The sequence below is a fragment of the Vipera berus genome, assembly GCF_964194415.1.
Source record: "Vipera berus genome assembly, chromosome: 6".
In the NCBI taxonomy this organism is placed as follows: Eukaryota; Metazoa; Chordata; class Lepidosauria; order Squamata; family Viperidae; genus Vipera; species Vipera berus.
The window spans coordinates 55,176,310-55,195,722 of record NC_138208.1 but is presented as its reverse complement, the minus strand read 5'-3'; the positions used below and the strand labels follow the sequence as shown (position 1 = coordinate 55,195,722).

General features: G+C 47.1%; 1 protein-coding gene across 2 annotated transcripts in view; it reads left to right on the top strand.

Moving 5' to 3' along the window:
- Positions 1–19,413, top strand: part of FGD6 (FYVE, RhoGEF and PH domain containing 6) — a 377,558-nt gene that overhangs the window by 10,325 nt on the left and 347,820 nt on the right. For both annotated transcript variants that reach the window (XR_014026906.1, XM_081331125.1), the window contains exon 2: positions 1,462–3,847. Coding sequence is in view for 1 of the 2 variants with exons in the window: in XM_081331125.1 (XP_081187251.1) it covers positions 1,462–3,847 (2,386 nt within the window). In the remaining variant the exon portion in view is untranslated. The remainder of the gene's footprint in view (positions 1–1,461; positions 3,848–19,413) is intronic.

The window sequence follows — 19,413 nt, the reverse complement described above, 5'->3', positions numbered from 1 at the left end:
TGGCAAATTCACATATTAGCTGAGCTTGCATATCACAATACTGTATGTTATGCTATGGCCTGTCTCATGTATTTTTTGCAATTTGGTTTCTTCAATACAGTTGAGAACTTAGCATATTGTATGAACCCATTTGTGGTACATATTATTTGGATTTATATACCGCCCCTCTCCCGAAGGACTCGGGGTGGTGTACAGGGCAATTAAAACACTATATACAACACATAATATACAAAAATTAAATTAAACCAAGTAGCCCTAAACAATAAAACACGTTCTAAAATGTAAAATTTAAAATTTAAAATCTAAAATCCCAGTCCCTCAGTCCAGGCCGGCAAGTTCAAATAGCCAAGTCTTCAGGTCGCGGCGGAAAGAGCGAAGGTCAGGAGCCATCCAGAGCTCAACAGGGAGCTGATTCCAGAGGGCAGGCACGCCCACAGAGAATGCTCTCCCCCTGGGGGCCACCAGTCGACATTCCGTAACCGACGGCACCCTGAGGAGGCCCTCTCTGTGGGAGCGCACAGGACGATGAGAAGTTAATGGCGGCAAAAGGTACTCCCGTAAATGCTCCCCTCCACACACAACTTCTATCTGAAATTGCTAGGGGAGGTCATCTACCTGTTTGAGCTTTGGTGTCACCACTATGCTGATGATGCCCAATTATATCTTTCATATCTGAACTGGCTAAGTGAGGTTGTCACTATTCTATCCCAGAGCCTGGAAGCTGTGCAGGTTTGGATGGAGAGGAACCATCTCTGATTCAATCCTACAAAGACAAAGTGGTTGTGGATAATTGGGTCATCCAGATCTGGGTATATTCCATCTTTGGTCTTGGATGAAGTAGCACTTCTCCCTTCAAGGTTGGTGCACAATCTAAAGGTTTTCCTGGACTGGCAGCTCTTGCTTGAAGAACAGGTGACAGCTATGGCCAGGAAGGTCTTTGTACAATTTCATCTCATGCTCCAATTGCACCCTTTTTTAGATTGTGCCCTTTAGACCAAGGGTCCCCAACCCCTGAGTTGCGGCCCATTACTGGGCCATCAGCCATTTGGAACCAGGCTGCAGAAGCAGCAGATAAGCGCATGCGTGCATCCCTACTTGTGCGAACAGCAGGCAAGTACCTGTGCGCGCAACTCCATTTGCACAAGCAATATGCATGCCTACCCCTTGCACAAATGGAGCTGCACACATACGCGCGCTTGCCAGCCGCTCACACATAATCATTCCCTCTTGGCAAACAAACATTTAGAGTCACTCAGTACAGTGAGATAGGGGCATATCAAATAAACAAACAAACATAATTAAATCATGACTCCTTAGCACTAATGTTCCTTATCAATTGTTGAAGTTTTTCATTACAGAGAGATCTGTTTCCATAAAGCACGAAGGCTTGCATTTTGTAACACACAATATTATTCTGACCAACCTAATATTTCTATTTTTTTCTTTTTCCCTCCTTTCTAGAAACTAAGAAGCCACCAGTTGCCCCAAAACCAAGACTGGTGATAGGACACAAAATAGTACCACCTCCTATAGCACCAAAACCAGAAGTTGTGGTGGATGTTTTGCAGTCCTCAAGAAAAACAAAGCCAGTGATAGCACCAAAACCAAAGGTGCTTAAATGCTCGACTGTTCCTGAAGTTAAAACTGTCCCTGCTTCCATAAGGAGAAATTTAAAGACTTTAGAAGATCACAAAAAAGACTCTTCTGAGTACTTGGTTCATCTGAATTATAAAAATGGGATTCCAACAGACAATGCAGCTTATATTATATCTCTGTGTTCTTGCAGCTTTGAATGCATTCATAAATGTGGAAGTCGGGAGGATACACGCAAAAATGCAACCATTTTTGAACAGTTAGAAAACCTAGAGAACATTGATATAAATGAACAACCATCATCATCTCTAAAACGTGGAACAATATTTGAAAGCAACAATGAAAACAATTTAAATAACTACAAGATCGTCTTAAAGGCTAATGATCTAGAGGAAAAACTTGAAGATGTTATGATACAAAATGTTTTCCCTAATAATGGCCACGTGAGGCAAAAACATTTAAGTGAACTTGAAACAGTAAATACTGTTAATTCTAACAAAAATCTTAAAATAGAATTTACAGACTTTTCTCCACCTATATTCAATATTGAAGAACTTAAGGAACGATCAAATAATGATGCAAAGTTAGCTGCTGTTGAATCTGAAATGTTAGAAGTTCCTCTTTTGACTGAAAACAACAATAATTGTTTCTCTTTGAGTAACCCAGCACATATGGAAAAAATGGATGTGGATAATACATCTATGATATCTTGCAAAAAAGACAGTGACAAAGTTTCATTTGAAACCAACTCTGTAGTATCAACTAAACCTTTTCCAGTTCCAAAACCAAGAAAGCTACACACTCCCTGTCTAGTTCGTCAAGATGGCGTAGATGTTTCAGGAGAGGATGAATGTGATACTTCTGGGATTCATGAGTTTGCCATTAAGAATACAACAAAAATTAATGTTCTAGTTCAAAGTGTTTCCTACAAAAGTCAGGAACGTAAAAGTGCAGTGGATAAATCTGAAGTACCTTCCTATTCTGTAAGAAAAGTACTTCCAACATCAGAAGCTACTGATTCCAAAGAACTGATCCCGCCAAGCCAGTCATCTGAAATTGTACATGAACACTGTCAATTATTAGAAAATATTGGGCATTCTTCAGACCTTAATTCAATAAGCCCTTCCATTAACATAATGAAAGATAACAGTACGTTGGCAACTGATGCTAAAGAGTCTGGCTTTGTAAGGTGTAGTAACCTATCGATGAGTTTGCCTAAACAAATAAAATTATCATGCAATCAACCTTTACCTGCCTTGGTGACCCTTGATAACTCTGCACAAAAAAAGGAGGCTAAAGATGCTTACTTAAAAGGTGAAAGTTCATCTCGAATCATTCCTCAGAAACCTCAAAGACATGGCATTGCTGTAGCTGGGCTATTGAAAAAATCTGCATCAGAGGAACTGTTAGACACAAGTGCTTACTTTTCTAGTGAAAGTAAAATTTTAGAGGCTCCTTTGGGGGGGGCTCGGGTAAGGCATTTCTCAGGCAGAGAAGAAAATGCAGTCCTATTGTCCGATACACTAACACCATCTTTGGAAAAACCAGTTTGGAAATTACCTCATCCTATTCTTCCATTTTCAGGAAACCCAGAAACCTTAAAAAACACAAAAAATGCCAAAAAAGTGGAAAACCTCATCACTGTAACAAAGCCTCGAGCCAAATCCTTGTCTTCTGTAGATATAGACAGAATACACAAGCCTCCAAAAGAACCTCAAAAGAAAAGCTCACTAAAAAAATTCCTAAACATGAAATGGTCTGTTTGGATGTTGAAAAGTGACTTCCAGAAATTTCTGGCAAAGGGCTCACAGTCTACAGATAATGCCAGTGGGAATATTCTTAGCGGAGAAGGGCCTGGCAAAAATGGGAATGCAACTACCGTGGCAAATGGAAGGAAAACTAAACCGGCAAAGGCACATTCAGCAGAAATAGGCAGCTTTTTCTCACAAAAGGGAAAACAAAAAATCAGAGGTCGGAATGAAGTCAAAATCAGTCAAAGATCAAAGTCTTTAGATGAACAGACTTTTTCATTACAAGGACACTTGAGTTCTCTTACTCAAGACAACATACATGAATATGAAAACGTGAGCCACTACGAAGAAATCCCAGAATATGAGAATTTGCCTTTTGCAGCTACTGATAAAAAAATATGTTTTGACAGGCAAAATTCTAGCGGTGTTGAAAACCAGGATGCTAATATGTATGAGGTGGAAGAGCTATATGAACCTACAGGGAATTGTTTGGAGTTTGGCAGGTAAGGTGCTAAAATGGAAAATGTATAGGTATAAGTACGGGTGTTATTTTTCCATTGCATCACTCCAGATTGATTGATATGTACATTCACCTATTGTGGTTTGTAAATTGTTTATGGTATAGCATTATGCATGAAAGCCTAGGTTTTAAAACTACAATTAGCATGATGTGTGAAACATTTTATTATTGGTGCCATCTCTATGCTCTAAACAGTTTTTAACTTATCCAGAAGCATACCGTAGTTACATCTCTATATATGTCTTAATCACTTTTGTTATTTTATTGATATATGGTTAGCAAGAGAACTTTTATTGGTTGTTGTTTTAGAACAGGCTACTTTTCCATTTTTATATTTCGTTTAAATACACACTTTTCTTTGAGCATTTTTGATGGATTACTGGCTTGATTTTGTCTGAAGGCAGTTTATGGCATAAGCAATTTGATTTTTTGAACAATAGTTAACTTTTATCCTAATCCACGAGCAAATGTTCTTAAGCAGCTGAATGTGGAAATATGATGATTGGACATCCATATGAACAACTACAAACCTGAACTAAATTTGATGAAATGATTGCAAACTTGCATACAAATCTCACTGATGACTTCACTGGAGTTTGAAGATGATAGTTTTACAATACATATTATTGATTGATTGATTTAATAAATTTATATGTCTTCCCCCAATCACAGGTTACTCCAGATAGCTTACAACAGGCATGTCAAACCCGTGATGTCACGTGACATTGTGCAACGTATCATGATTTTTTCTCCATTGCCAGCAATGGGGTGGGCACAGTTTCAGGACGTGTCTGGCCCGTGGGCCAGCAGTTTGACATGCCTGGCTTACAACATTAAAAAGCCACACCATAAAAATCTATACTTGTTAGAATTATAACATTGTCTAGTTTTACATATGTCTCAAAACAGAAATTGCTATATTCATTTGGTAGATGTTGAACTTTTTTCCTCTTTAATTTTCTGCTTTAAACATGGTTGTTGTTGTTGTTGTTAGCTGCGAAGTCGTGTCCGACCCATCGCGACCCTATGGACAACATTCCTCCAGGCCTTCCTGTCCTCTACCATCTTCTGGAGTCCATTTAAGCTCGCGCCTACTGCTTCAGTGACTCCATCCAGCCACCTCATTCTCTGTCGTCCCCTTCTTCTATTGCCCTCGATCTTTCCCAGCATTAGGCTCTTCTCCACTGAGTCCTTCCTTCTCATTAGGTGGCCAAAGTACTTGAGTTTTAGCTTCAGAATCTGGCCGCCTAAAGAGCAGTCAGGATTGATCTCCTCTAGGACTGACCGGTTTGATCGCCTTGCAGTCCAAGGGACTCGCAGGAGTCTTCTCCAGCACCACAGTTCAAAGGCCTCAATTCTTTGGCGCTCAGCCTTTCTTATGGTCCAACTTTCACTGCCATACATTGCAACTGGGAAGACCATAGCCTTGACTATACGCACTTTTGTTGACAGGGTGATGTCTCTGCTTTTTAGTGTGCTGTCTAGATTTGCCATGGCTTTCCTCCCCAGGAGCAAGCGTCTTTTAATTTCTTGGCTACAGTCCCCGTCTGCAGTGATCTTGGAGCCCAGGAAAATAAAATCTGTCACTACCTCCATTTCTTCCCCATCTATTTGCCAGGAATTGAGAGGGCCAGATGCCATGATCTTGGTTTTCTTAATGTTAAGTTTCAACCCAAGTTTTGCACTCTCCTTCTTCACCTGCAACAAGAGGCTCTTTAGTTCTTCTTCACTTTCTGCCATTAGAGTGGTATCATCTGCGTATCTTAGGTTGTTGATATTTCTTCCGGCAATCTTAATTCCAACTTTTGATTCATCTAGCCCTGCCTTTCTCATGATGTGCTCTGCATATAAGTTAAATAGGCAGGGCGACAATATACAGCCTTGCCGGACTCCTTTCCCAATTTTGAACCAATCAGTGGTTCCGTGTCCAGTTCTCACTGTTGCTTCTTGACCCGCATATAGGTTTCTCAAGAGACAAATAAGATGGTCTGGTACTCCCATCTCTTAAACATGGTACCTGATGACATAAGTATAATAAATTGCACTGTTTGTATTGGCTTGTTATATGATACCATGTTAAAACTATTGTTTTTTTAAAAAAACATAACTGACATAGCCTCAACTTTTTTTTACAACTTAAGAACTGTTTGTCAACTGGAAATGTATATAACCTGTGAGAACTGATGTTTGAAAATGAGATGTTGCTTGACTGTAAATTTGAGGTCAGCTCTCAAAGTAAATTTTTTTTATTATAAACTATTGACAAAGTATAACCAGAAATCTATTTATTTGCTGGATACAGCTAGAATAAAACTGTTACTACTTTAAAGCTATAATTAAGAAAAAGTGCTAAAAATCAAATATTCTCTTAAAGAGGACTTGTATTCTACTTAAGTATTTTGTATATCTCCAGAAAATGTATAAATTGTGATACTTTTGAGAGAATATGTAGATCAATCCAAATCTCATAGAGACATAAGGTAAAGGTAAAGGTTCTCCCGCACATGCGTGCTAGTCATTTCCGACTCTAGGGGCCGGTGCTCATCTCCGTTTCAAAGCCAAAGAGCCAGCACTTGTCCGAGGATGTCTCGGTGGTCATGTGGCCAGCATGACTAGACGCCAAAGACACACGGCGCGCTGTTACCTTCCCACCATAGTGGTCCCTATTTTTCTACTTGCATTTTTACGTGCTTTCGAACTGCTAGGTTGGCAGAAACTGGGACGACTAACAGGCGCTCACTCTGTTACGCGGCACTCGGGATTCGACCTGCCAAACTGCCGACCTTCTGATCGACAAGCTCAGCATCCTAACCCACTGAGCCATAGCATATAGTAAAAAAGATCAGTTAAATTCAAATTGCATAGAATTATTTAGTGAGGACAAGAAATAGTTCTTCAAGTAACAGAAAATGTGTAGTGATGCAAAAGTCTTCGTCTCCCTGTATGGCATAGAATTTGTAGCTGAATGACTAAATTTTAAACTTTAACTGATCTAAAGAAGGTATTGTTTCTAGAGAGTGTTTTCTTTTGGCAAATAGAACTGCTATTGCTTTTTACAGATAAATTGAATTAATTCTAGAAAACATAAATTGTATAATAACACTAATCTGATATTTATAAACTATTACCTTGAACATATCCAGTTCAGTCAAAAATAGCCAGGATTGGGAAACTCGTTTTTATAGTCCCTGAAAAGCCAACAGTTTAGCTAATGAATGCATTACGAGTCTATTTAACCCCCACCCTCCCGCAGTCAATTGCATCAATCCTATTTCCGTCGGGCTGGCTGACATCTGTTTAAATTTTGGCAGTCTGCCTCTCTCCACTCGCCCCGCCCACCTGGAGTGTCTGTCCCGTCGCGCACAATTGCCCCGCTGCCCCGAGCAACTCCTCTGCATGCTGTGCCACCGTCTCGGTTCGCCGCTCCTCCATCCTGCCAGCATCACTGCTCTCATTGGTCAGATGCCCTCTCCTGGACTCCATGGGTCTGGTCCACCTCCTTGTCATCTCCCTCTGCACTGATGTATCAGCTGGTTAGCGGTTGCAATCCTCTGTTCTCCTGTTTGCACAGGGGGGAAGCGATCGCTGGTTCATCCATTCAGTCCTCCTCCATGATGATTCATGTTGGCACAGCATCTGGTAAGCTGGTAATAACTCAATATGCCGGTTAAGGGAGTCTTGATTGGATAGCCAAGCCTCGTTTAGCATGGGGCCGCCCTTTGTTGTACTGTGGGCAATAACTCTGGCCCCCACAAAATTGAAGGTATGGTTGTAATCAATAGCGTGAGCCCATACCTGAGATCATTGTTCATTGATGGCCAGTTCGTGCTCATGCAGCCTTGTCCGGAGGTGTTTCGTGGTCTCCCCAATGTAGTTGCATGGGCAATCATTACAGTTGATTTGGTAGACCACAGGCGATATCTCGCTCTTGGATAGGGGTTCTTTAGGGCGCATTATTTGTGTGCGCAGGGTCTGGCTTGGTCTATGCACCACTCTGATTTTATGTGCTGAGAGTATTCGTGCCGCTGTCTCTGAGACACCATGGATGTAGGGGAGTGTAGCCAAGGTGGTAAGTCATTGTTCTGTCATCCTCTGGTTGTAATGGTTGTTGTTGGTGGCAGCGTCGGATGAAATCAATATAATACCCATTTTGTATGCATACCTGATAAAGGTATGCACGTTCCTTGGACTTTTTGGTTACTGTACTGCAATGTGTATTGATTCTATTAAAAAGTGTCTGGATACAACTAATTTTATGGGCAGTGGGCTAATTGCTTTTGTTGTGAAGAGTTTGTCGGTAGGTGTGGTTTTGCGATAGACACTGGTGGTAAGTGTGCCATTGTGCTCATGACGAATCAGTACGTCTAGGAAGGGTAGGGTGTTGTTCGCCTCTTCCTCTGCCGTGAACTGGATGTCAGGATAGATGGAGTTAAGCTTTTCCATGAAACCAGTTTCATCACGGCGCTTGATGACAACAAACATGTCGTCGACATACCTAGCCCAAAATTTGGGCTTGTAGTCGTTCACTGCCATAAATTCTAAGTTCTGCAAAACCACTTCGGCAATTATGGGGGTCCCATTGGTGTGCCCTTGATCTGTTCATATGTGGAGCCACTGAATGTAAAATATGTTCTCAGGCAGAAGTTGAGGAGTTGTATATAATCGTCTGAATTTAGTGACCCAGGGAGCTGTGGGCAGCTCTCTCATAACCAACACAGCCAGTTCTTGGGAAATGGATGTGAACAGTGATATCACGTTGAAAAACACCATGATCTCATCATCCTCTACTGTCAGCGTTTTTCACCTTTATAAAAAGTCTTCAGCTGACTTTATGGTGGTAGATGTGCCTTCAACTAGGTATTGAAGCCGTGTACTCAGCCACTTTGCTAACCCAAATGTTGGGGTGCCCCTGAGTGATACAGTAGGTCACAATGGGACACCTGTTTTGTGTATTTTGGGTAGCCCATAAATGCGTGCTGTGGCTGAGTCCCTAGGCCGGATCATTTTTAAGTCCTCTTCGTGAATCTTCCCCTGCCTGTTAAGTCTGTCGGCCGCCTTGTTGATTTGATTCCTAAGTGTTGTTATAGGGTCTTTGTGGACAATTCGGTAGGAGTTCTTATCACTGAGTAAGGTCTGGATTTTCTGGTTATACTCCAGTTTGTCCATAACCACAATAGCTCTACCTTTATCGGCCGGCAGCATCACGATAGAGCTGTCCCTGCGTAATTCTTGGAGGGCCATCTCTTCTGATCTTAATAAGGTGTAACTCCGTCTCAGGTTAATGAGGAGTCTTGTTAGGCGCTGCCTAATGGAGTTCTTTGTTTCCTCATTGGTTTCAATTCTGTAAATTGTTGACTCCAGGGCTGCCGCAAAGTCAATGGGTTTAGCATCCATTGAGTTGAAACCAGCATCCCATTGCAGAACTGAAACCTGCCCTTCAGTGACCGTTTTGGATGACAAATTATGCACCAGTGTCTTTTCACTCACTAGCTTATCTGTAATTGCTAGAATCATCATTTTACATTTTAATATTCGGTGTCTTCATCTCGGAGGCCCTGGTGGAGCTGGGAGGAGCCGCGGCTTGGAGGGCTCCGAATGGTGGATCCTCGGGGCCGATAGAGCCGCGGCCTAGAGTGGCCTCCGATTTTCCTGTTTGCTTAGTAATGGTGGTCGACTCGGCCTCAGAATAGAACGGTGGAGTGATCGACTGCGAGCGGAATGGGGAGCGTTTTGCTGGCTCGTGGCCCCTGTGCGGTCTGTGGAGGTCTGTTTGAAGTTACTCTTGTTTGCTTTCGACCGAGGAGGCCTGCGGCTGGCGTGGGACTGCCTGACTTCTGGTGCTGTGTGTGGCTGGCTGGGCGACGGGCTTTTTGCCTCCGGCTTTCAGCCCCCTGCATCGGGGTCCATCGATCTTCTATCCTGCGTCTCCTGCTCTCCCCGCTTTGCGTTTCCCGCCTTGAGAGGAACTCTGCTCTCCAACTTAACTATGGTTATCCTCAGGTTAATCCTGATAACTGCTGCTCTTCTTTTTCTCTCTCTATGGTCCCCACTGAAGCAAGAAGGTCTTGGACGAGCCTCTGTGAGAGGGCGGCTCGTATATGTTATCATCGATACCAACCAATTACCATCTGCTGCCCCCCTAGAGGTGAGAGATCTAGGGAGGTATGCCCTTTTGAGTTGGCAATTGTCCATCCCATCGTAGATCTGGGCCCTTCGTGAGAGGGAGGTGCCTGTTCTATCCTGGAGTCATCTGACTGGTACCCAGCTCAGTGGCAGGGAGCTGGTGAATTGGACACTTTTGACTTTCTGCTTCCCAACTTTTGACTGATGGACTGCCTGACTGGACTCCCCCGGACTAATGGTTTTATCTTACTCCAGCACAGCCTTATTGGCGCTCAGGGGTGCCCCCCTCTCCTGGGTGCGACCCGCCTGCTTTTCCATCGTGCCTCCTGATGACGGACCCAATTATTGGGACCCCGAGAGATGGCTGGGCAGGGACAGGAGCCTCTCTTCCAAATTTAATAAGAGGCCCCTGGTGTGTTTTTTAGCTAAATGTTTTGAGGGGTTAGGGAGGGGGGTGGGCTCATCGGCTCGGTTGGAAACTAGGGGGGTTCCACCAACCGTTTCTCAGACCAGGTCAGGGACTGATCGCGCCATGGTAGGGGCCGGGCTGGGGGTTTACGGGGCCCCGGAGCAGGGTGTGGGATTATCTATTCCCACGGCGGTTGGGAATGGCCGCAGGTGTAGGAACAGAGGGCCACATCAATACCCGGGGGTGCGTCCCCGCTGTCTTCAAGCGGTGATGCGCTCCGACCCTCTGATTTCAGCACGTGGTACCGGGAGCGAGGATGAGCAGCCACCTGAGCTCAGGCTCGTGTATTTTAATGCCAGGTCTGTAATGAATAAAGCACCTCTCATTCACGATCTGATTGAGGAGGAGCATGCGGACCTGGCTTGCATTACGGAGACCTGGTTGGGCCCAGAGGGCGGGGTCCCCCTGGTTGATCTTAGCCCATCAGGTTTCCGGGTGCTGCACCAGCCTAGGGCTCAAGGTAGGGGCGGTGGAGTGGCAGTTGTTGTGAGGGAGACCTTATGTCCACGGGAGGCCACCATAATCCAGATAGCCGGGTGTGAGTCCCTCCTCCTGAGATGTGGTCCCAGAGCTCAGTTGGGCTTGCTGTTGGTGTATATTTCACCTAGACACGTGGCAGCAGCCCTGCCTGAGCTTCTCGATATCCTCTCAGGGTTGGTGGTTGAGTTCCCCAAACTTATAGTTTTGGGTGACTTCAACCTACCATCCCTGGGGGGATCATCTGAGTTAGCTCGGGAGTTCATGGCTTCCATGACGGCCATGGACCTGAAGCAGGTTATTCTGGGCCCAACTCACGGAGGGGGTCACACGCTCGATCTGGTTTTTCTATCTGGACGGTGGTTAGATGATCTTGGGGGGGGTTCCCCAATTAATTTACCCCTGTCATGGACCGATCATCATCTCCTGCGGATGGTCTTCCGTTTTGCCACTCCCTGTTGTGGGGTTGCTGAGCCAACAAGATGGTTCCGCCCTAGGCGCCTTATGGACCCTGAGCGGTTCCAAACGGCGCTTGGGCCCCCACCTGCCTCCTTTGCTCACAGCTCGGTCGATGCCCTGGTGGAAGCCTGGGAAAGGGCAGCCACAGAGGCACTCAACCAAGTTGTACCCATGCGGCCCTTGACCCGACGCAGATCCCAATGGGCCCCATGGTTCTCCATGGAGCTCCGCGAGATGAAGCGTCGGAGACGGGGCCTAGAGAGCTGTTGGAGGTCCAGCCGATCCGAATCCGACCGGTTACGACTAAGGTCGTTTACGAGAACTTATCTCGTAGCATTGAGGGTGGCTAGGTCTAACCACTTTGCCACCCTCATTGCGTCCGCAGAGAATCGCCCGGCCGCCCTGTTTAGGGTGACTCGCTCTCTCCTTAATCAGGAGGTGAGGGAGGAACCCTTGCAGGGTCGAGCCGAGGAGTTTAGTCGATTTCTGTCGGACAAAATTGCTCGGATCCGGACCGGTTTGGACTCCGACTGGGCAGAGTCTGTCGAAGAGGATACGGGCGGTCTTGTCGATTTAATCTGGGAAGAGTTCGATCCTGTGACCCCTGAAGAAGTGGACAAGATCATGGGGAAGCTGAGCTCCACCACGTGTTTGTTGGACCCGTGCCCCTCCTGGCTGACTTATGCAGCCCAGGATGGGACACGAGGCTGGCTCCAGGCAGTGATTACTGCTTCTTTGAGTCAGGGTAGTTTTCCCGCCGCCTTGAAGGAGGCGGTGGTGAGACCCCTCCTCAAGAAGCCGGCCTTGGACCCAGCAATTTTAAACAACTATCGTCCGGTCTCCAACCTTCGGTTTTTGGCGAAGGTTGTTGAGAGCGTGGTGGCGCATCAGCTCCCTTTGTTCTTGGAGGAAGCTGACTACCTAGACCCGTACCAATCGGGTTTCAGGCCCGGGTACAGCACGGAGACGGCATTGGTCGCGCTGGTGAATGATCTCTGGCGGGCTCGGGACAGGGGTTGTTCCTCTGTCCTAGTCCTTTTAGACCTCTCAGCGGCTTTTGATACCATCGACCATGGTATCCTGCTGCGACGTCTCAGGGGGTTAGGAGTGGGAGGCACGGTTCTCCAGTGGTTCTCCTCTTACCTCCTGGGACGTTCGCAGTCGGTGTTGGCAGGGGGGCAGAGATCGACCCTGAGACCTCTCATTTGTGGAGTTCCTCAGGGATCGGTTCTCTCGCCTCTCCTGTTCAACATCTATATGAAGCCGCTGGGTGAGATCATTCGTGGTTTTGGAGTTGGGTATCACCAATATGCTGATGATACCCAACTTTTTATTTCTACCCCAAACCACCCCAGCGATGCCCTCGACGTGATGTCCCGTTGCCTGGAGGCGGTCCGGGTCTGGATGGGGAGGAACAGGCTTCGACTCAACCCTGACAAGACTGAGTGGCTGTTCGTGCCGGCATCCCGGGAAATTCCGATTATTCCATCATTGGCCATGGGGGGTGAGCTATTACCCCCGTAGATGGGGCTCGCAACTTGGGGGTCCTTCTAGATTCACAGCTCTCTTTGGAAGAGCATATTGGAGCTGTGACTAGGGGGGCCTTTGCCCAGGTTCGCCTGGTGCGCCAGTTGCGGCCCTATCTAGACCGGGATGCCTTGCGCACAGTCACTCATGCGCTCGTGACCTCTCGTCTAGACTACTGTAATGCTCTCTACATGGGGCTGCCCTTGAGGTCCACCCGGAGACTCCAGCTGGTGCAGAATGCAGCCACGCGAGTTGTCTTGGGAGTTTCCCGATACTCCCATGTTACACCTCTGCTCCGCGAGCTGCATTGGCTACCGGTTGCTCTCCGGGTGAGGTTCAAGGTGTTAGTTATGACGTACAAAGCCCTTCATGGCATGGGTCCGGATTACCTACGGCAACACCTGCGACCGGCGTCAACGTCCCTCCGTCCAGTGCGCTCCCACAGAGAGGGCCTCCTCAGGGTGCCGCCGATCAAAGAATGCCGATTGGCGACCCCCAGGGGGAGAGCGTTCTCTGTGGGCGCGCCAGACCTTTGGAACAGCTTACCGGTTGAGCTCCGGACGGCCCCCGACCTTCGCTCCTTCCGGCGCGATCTTAAAACATTCTTTTTCGAACAAGCTGGCCTGGTCTGACGGGGTGGGGTTGGGTTTTTTAAAATTAGTTTTTAACTTAATATGTATTGATTTTATGGGCATGATGTTTAATTGGTTTTTAATGGTTTTTTAATTTTTGTATCTGATTTTTATTGTGTATTGCCCTGTTCACCGCCCTGAGTCCTTCGGGAGAAGGGCGGTATAGAAATCAAATTATTAAATTAAATTAAATTAAATTAATATATCACTTTTGCTCTGGCGTTCCTTTTGTACTGCAGCGTGTATTTGTGATTTAAGAATACCAAAATGTTCATCTGTAGTGTGTGTGTCTCTGTGTGTGTGTGTGTGTGTGTGTGTGTGTGTGTGTGTAGATAGATAGATAGACAGATAAAGAGATTTAGATTTAGATTTTTAGATTTTATTAGATTTATATACCGCCCTTTCCCGAAGGACTCAGGGCGGTTTACAGGGCATTTTAAAATCATACCAATACAAAATACAAAGTTAAAAGACAAATAAAAGATTAAATTATCCCTGAAAATAAAACCCAGTTAAAATTATCAGCCTGGGTAAGAGAGCTCAAAGAGCCAAGTCTTCAGGTCTCAGCGGAATGAACGTAGGTCAGGGGTAGTCCTGAGCTCCATGGGCAGCTGGTTCCAGAGGGCAGGCGCACCCACAGAAAAGGCCCTCCCCCTGGGTGTTATCCACCAGCAATCTTTTACCAGCAGCACCCTGAGAAGACCCTCTCTCTGCGAGCGCACTGGACGAAGGGAGCTTGATGCTGGCAGCAGGTGTTCCCTCAAATATCCCGGACCCAAGCCATTTAGGGCTTTATAGGTCATTACCAGCACCTTGAATCTCACCCGGAGGGCAACCGGAAGCCAATGCAGCTCACGAAGTAGAGGCGTTACATGGGAGTATCGGGAAACCCCCATCACAACTCTTGCGGCCGCATTCTGCACCAGTTGAAGCCTCCGAGTGGTCCTCAAGGGCAGCCCCATGTAGAGAGCATTGCAGTAGTCTAAACGGGAGGTCACGAGCGCATGAGTGACTGTGCGTAGGGCATTTTGGTCCAGGTAGGGTCGCAACTGGCGCACCAGGCGAACCTTGGCAAAAGCTCCCCTGGTTACGGCTCCTATATGATCTTCAAAGTTGAGCTGTGAGTCCAGGAGGACGCCCATGTTGCTAGCCCTATCAACGGGGGGTAACACCTCACCCCCCATCATTAAAGGTGGAATAGTTTGGTTAGCCCGAGATGCCGATATGTAAAGCCACTCAGTCTTGGCAGGATTGAGACGAAGCCTGTTTCTCCCCATCCAGACCTGGACCGCCTCCAGGCAACGGGACATCACGGTGAGGGCATCGCTGGGTTGGTTCGGGTGGAGAGAAAAAGTTGGGTATCATCAGCATACTGATGATACCCCACCCCGAAACCACGAATGACCTCGCCCAGCGGCTTCATATAGATGTTGAACAGGAGGGGCGAGAGAACCGACCCCTGAGGGACTCCACAAGTGAGAGGCCTCGGGGTGGATCTCTGCCCTCCCGTCAACACTGACTGCGAGCGGCCCAGGAGATAGGAGGAGAACCACCTTAAAACGGTGCCTCCCACTCCCAGCCCCCTGAGCCGTCGCAGTAGGATACCATGGTCGATGGTATCGAAAGCTGCTGAGAGATCTAATAGGACTAAGACAGAGGAGCAACCCCTGTCCCGAGCTCGCCAGAGATCATTCACCAGCGCGACCAGTGCTGTCTCCGTGCTGTGACCGGGCCTGAAACCTGATTGGTACGGGTCCAGATAATCAGTTTCCTCAAGGAACAGAGGAAGCTGATGTGCCACCACGCTCTCGACAACCTTCGACAGAAAGCGAAGGATGGAGACTGGACGATAGTTATTTAAAACAGCCGGGTCCAGGGCAGGCTTTTTGAGGAGGGGTCTCACCACCGCCTCCTTCAAGGGGGCGGGGAAGATGCCCTCTTTCAAAGAAGCAGTTATTACTGCCTGGAACCAGCCTCGTGTCCCCTCCCGAGCCGCATAAACCAGCCAGGAGGGGCACGGATCCAACAAACAAGTGGTGGAGCTCAGCCTCCTCATGATCCTGTCCACATCATCAGGGGAAACAGGATCAAACTCAGTCCAGATAACATGCTCAGGACCGTCCGATTCCTCCACGTCAGACTCCACCCAGTCAGAGTCCAAACCGGCCCGGATCTGAGCGATTTTGTCCGTCAGATGATGACTAAACTCCTCGGCCCGTCCTTGCAAGGGATCCTCCCTCACCTCCTGGTTAAGAAGGGAGCGAGTCACCCTAAACAAGGTGGCCGGGCGATTATCTGCGGACGCGATGAGGGCGGCAAAGTAGTTAGCCCTCGCTGTCCTTATCGCAGCAAGATAAGACCTTATAAAGGTTCTTAACTGCAATCGGTCAGATTCGGAACGGCTGGACCTCCAATCGCTCTCTAGACCCCGTCTCAGACGTTTCATCTCTCGGAGCTCCACAGAAAACCATGGAGCCCAACGGGATCTGCAATGGGTCAGACGTCGCAAGGGTACAACACAGTTGAGTGCCTCAGTGGCCGCCCTTTCCCAGGCATCCACCAAGACATCAGCTGGGCTGTGAGTGAGGGCGGTAGGTATAGACCCAAGCGCCATCTGGAACCGTTCAGGGTCCATTAGGCACCTGGGGCGGAACCATCTGGTTGGTTCCACCGCCCAGCAGCGGGGGGTGGCATAACGGAAGACCAGCCGCAGGAGATGATGGTCGGACCATGACAGGGGAGTAACAACCGGTAAACACCCTCCCAAATCATCCAACCACTGTCCAGACAGGAACACCAGGTCGAGAGTGTGACCCCCTCACATGAGTCGGGCCTTGAATTACTTGATTCAGGTCCATGGCTGTCATGGAGGCCATGAACTCCCGGGCTAGCTCCGATGACCCTCCCAGGGAAGGCAGGTTGAAGTCACCCAGCACTATGAGCCTGGGGAACTCCACCGTCAACCCTGAGAGGGTGTTGAGCAGCTCGGGCAGAGTAGTTGCCACACAGCTGGGCGCCAGGTATGTGAGCAACAAGCCCATCTGAACCCGAGAACCACATCTCAGTAGGAGGGATTCACTCCCACCAATCTGGACAATGGTGGTCTCCCGCGGACATAAAGTCTCCCTGATAACCACCGCCACCCCGCCGCCCCTGCCCTGAGCCCGTGGCTGGTGTAGCACACGGAAACCTGGGGGGCATAATTCAATCAGAGGGACTCCTCCCTCTGAGCCCAACCAGGTTTCCGTAATGCATGCCAGATCCGCGCGTTCCTCCTCGATCAATTCTCGAACGAGGGGAGCCTTATTAACAACGGACCTGGTGTTAAGGTAAACCAGCCTGAGCTCAGGGGCCTGATCACACTCACCCCTGGGTAAAAGGGTGCTAATCGGAGGGTCGGAGCGCGTCACCGCTCGCAAGCAGCGGGGGCGCAATCCCGGATGTCGATACGGCCCTCCGTGCATACATCTGCTGCCATTCCCTATCGTCGTGGGGATTTGAAGCCCCACCCCAGTACACACAGAACCAGCAGCCTCTCCTCTCAACCCTGTCCCGCCGGGACCCCTCTCAGGCCGAGATTGAGTATTAATTAAAAATTCCCTCCCCATCCTACTATCCCTCCCCTTCCCTAACCCTTTAAAATATCCAGCTAAAAAATGTATCAGGGGCCTCTTAATGTGTTTCCACCAGAGGCCCCTAGTTAAGCCCAGAGAGAGAGATTTCCATAGTCTTTGTTTCCAAATTTATATAATCTAATAGATTTGATGCAAAAAATGGATTTGAAAGGAAGAAGGAAAAACTATTTGTTTTAATGAACTTACCATGATGTTTTTCATTATTTGCCATGATCAGTCTCCAAACTATCTATGATTTTGTAACTATGTGCCCTTAAAATATTGAAGAACAAAATCTGTAAAAAATAGATTTAGCCCATGTTTCAAAACAATGTATTGCCTGAATAATGTTTGAATTTAAATACCTGGAATTAGCTACAGTTGACAGCAAAGAAGACCATGATAGTTTTATTTTCTTCTGTTCTGGAGCAGATAAAGATGGGGAAATAAAGAGAAAATTAATCCTAGGGAGTAAATTAATAACAAAAGCATATAACATCTTGGAGGAGGATGACATACCATGACGAGAAAGGTCATAATAGTGAAAAACATCATCTTCCAGTGGTAAGACATGGTGGCGATAATTTGACACTAAGAAAAAGTGGTCGTCCTCAACTTACGACCACAATTGAGCTCCAGATTTCCATTGCTAGGCGAGACGGTTGTTAAGTGAGTTTTGTCCCATTTTACAATCTTTCTTGCTACAGTTGTTAAGTGAATCACTGCAGTTGTTAAGTTAGTAAAATGATAGTTAAGTGAATGTGGCTTTCCCATTGACTTTGCTTGGCAGAGATTTGCAAAAGGTGATCCCATGACCCTCAGACATTGCAACCGTCATAAATACAAGTCAGGACTACCTGTCCTGTCAGTCCTTTTGAAGAAGGCAAGGACAAATAGAACAGCAAGAATTTCAGGAATCTCTTCTTTGTTGTAAGGTAGCATAACAAAATCTTCAAAGATAACAGTTTCACTCTACCACATTTTATGAGAAACAAAATAAAGGCGGGTCTATTATGAGTTTCTCTCCCAGGCTTTTCTTTTTTCCCAGGGCTGACTAATTTTTCTTCTTCTACCTTATTGGTTCATAGCTCCCTTCTTCCTACTCAAGGCAGGTCTGCATACTTTAACATCTGTTTTGAATGATTGATTTTGAAATAGAGTCAAGAGTATCATGGACTGCAAGAACAAACAACCAAATATGCAAGACAAAACTTGTGCATTTGGAGCACCTGGCTGGATAATAAATAATGGATTAGCAAAAAAAAAATTATGTGAGCCAGGTTGAGGAAATAGAAGAAAGGGAATATAACAGATAAATTTGGATAGATGGGATCAAAAGGATTTATTGGAATGTCTGAGGAAATGCTATACATTATTACTAGACGCAGGTCAAGACATAGCATCTGTCTCTACAGTCACTGGAATAAAACTGTCTTCTGAAGTTAGCATGACAAAAACCTAATGCACTGTTCTTTTATTTAATTGAGTTAATTTGCTGTAAAAGTAAAATCAAGCAATTACATTCAGCAAACTAGAATGCTTCCTCTAGGTATATGAGAAGACGTGTTGGTTTATAGGCTGTGACAAGCTATTTTTCATCAAAGAACAGTGTAATGACTCAGTGGTGATTTATTTCACATGACTGCTTATGCAGAAGTTTCTCTTTCCAAAAAGAAAAAAGAAAAAGAAACCTTACTGTGTGGTAATCCTTAACCCACAGGTCGGCAACCTGCGGCTCCGGAGCCGCATGCGGCTCTTTGAGCCGTCTCTTGCGGCTCCCAGCCGCCTGGTGCGCGCGCACCTCTTCCAACGGGCAGTGGTGCGCGCGCACCTCTCCAAATGGAGAGTGGCACCGCCCGTTTGGAGAGGTGCACGCGCACCTCCCCGAATGGGCGGAGGTGCGCGCGCACCTCCCCAAACCTTTGGAGAGGTGCGCGCGTACCTCCGCGCGAATGGGCAGCGGTGCCGCTCTTTGAGGAAACTGCGGCGGCCCGTCTGCGAAGCTGCCGCTTTCGGCAGCTTCGCAGACGGGGCGCGGCAGCTTCCTCAAAGAGCGGCGCCCCTGCCCATTCCGAGAGGTGCGCGCGCACCTCTCCAAAGGTTTGGGGAGGTGCGCGCGCACCTCCGCGCGAATGAGCAGCGGTGCCGCTCTTTCAGGAAGCTGCCGTGGCCCGTCTGTGAAGCTGCCGAAAGCGGCAGCTTAGCAGACGGGCCGCGGCAGCTTCCTCAAAGAGCGGCGCCCCTGCCC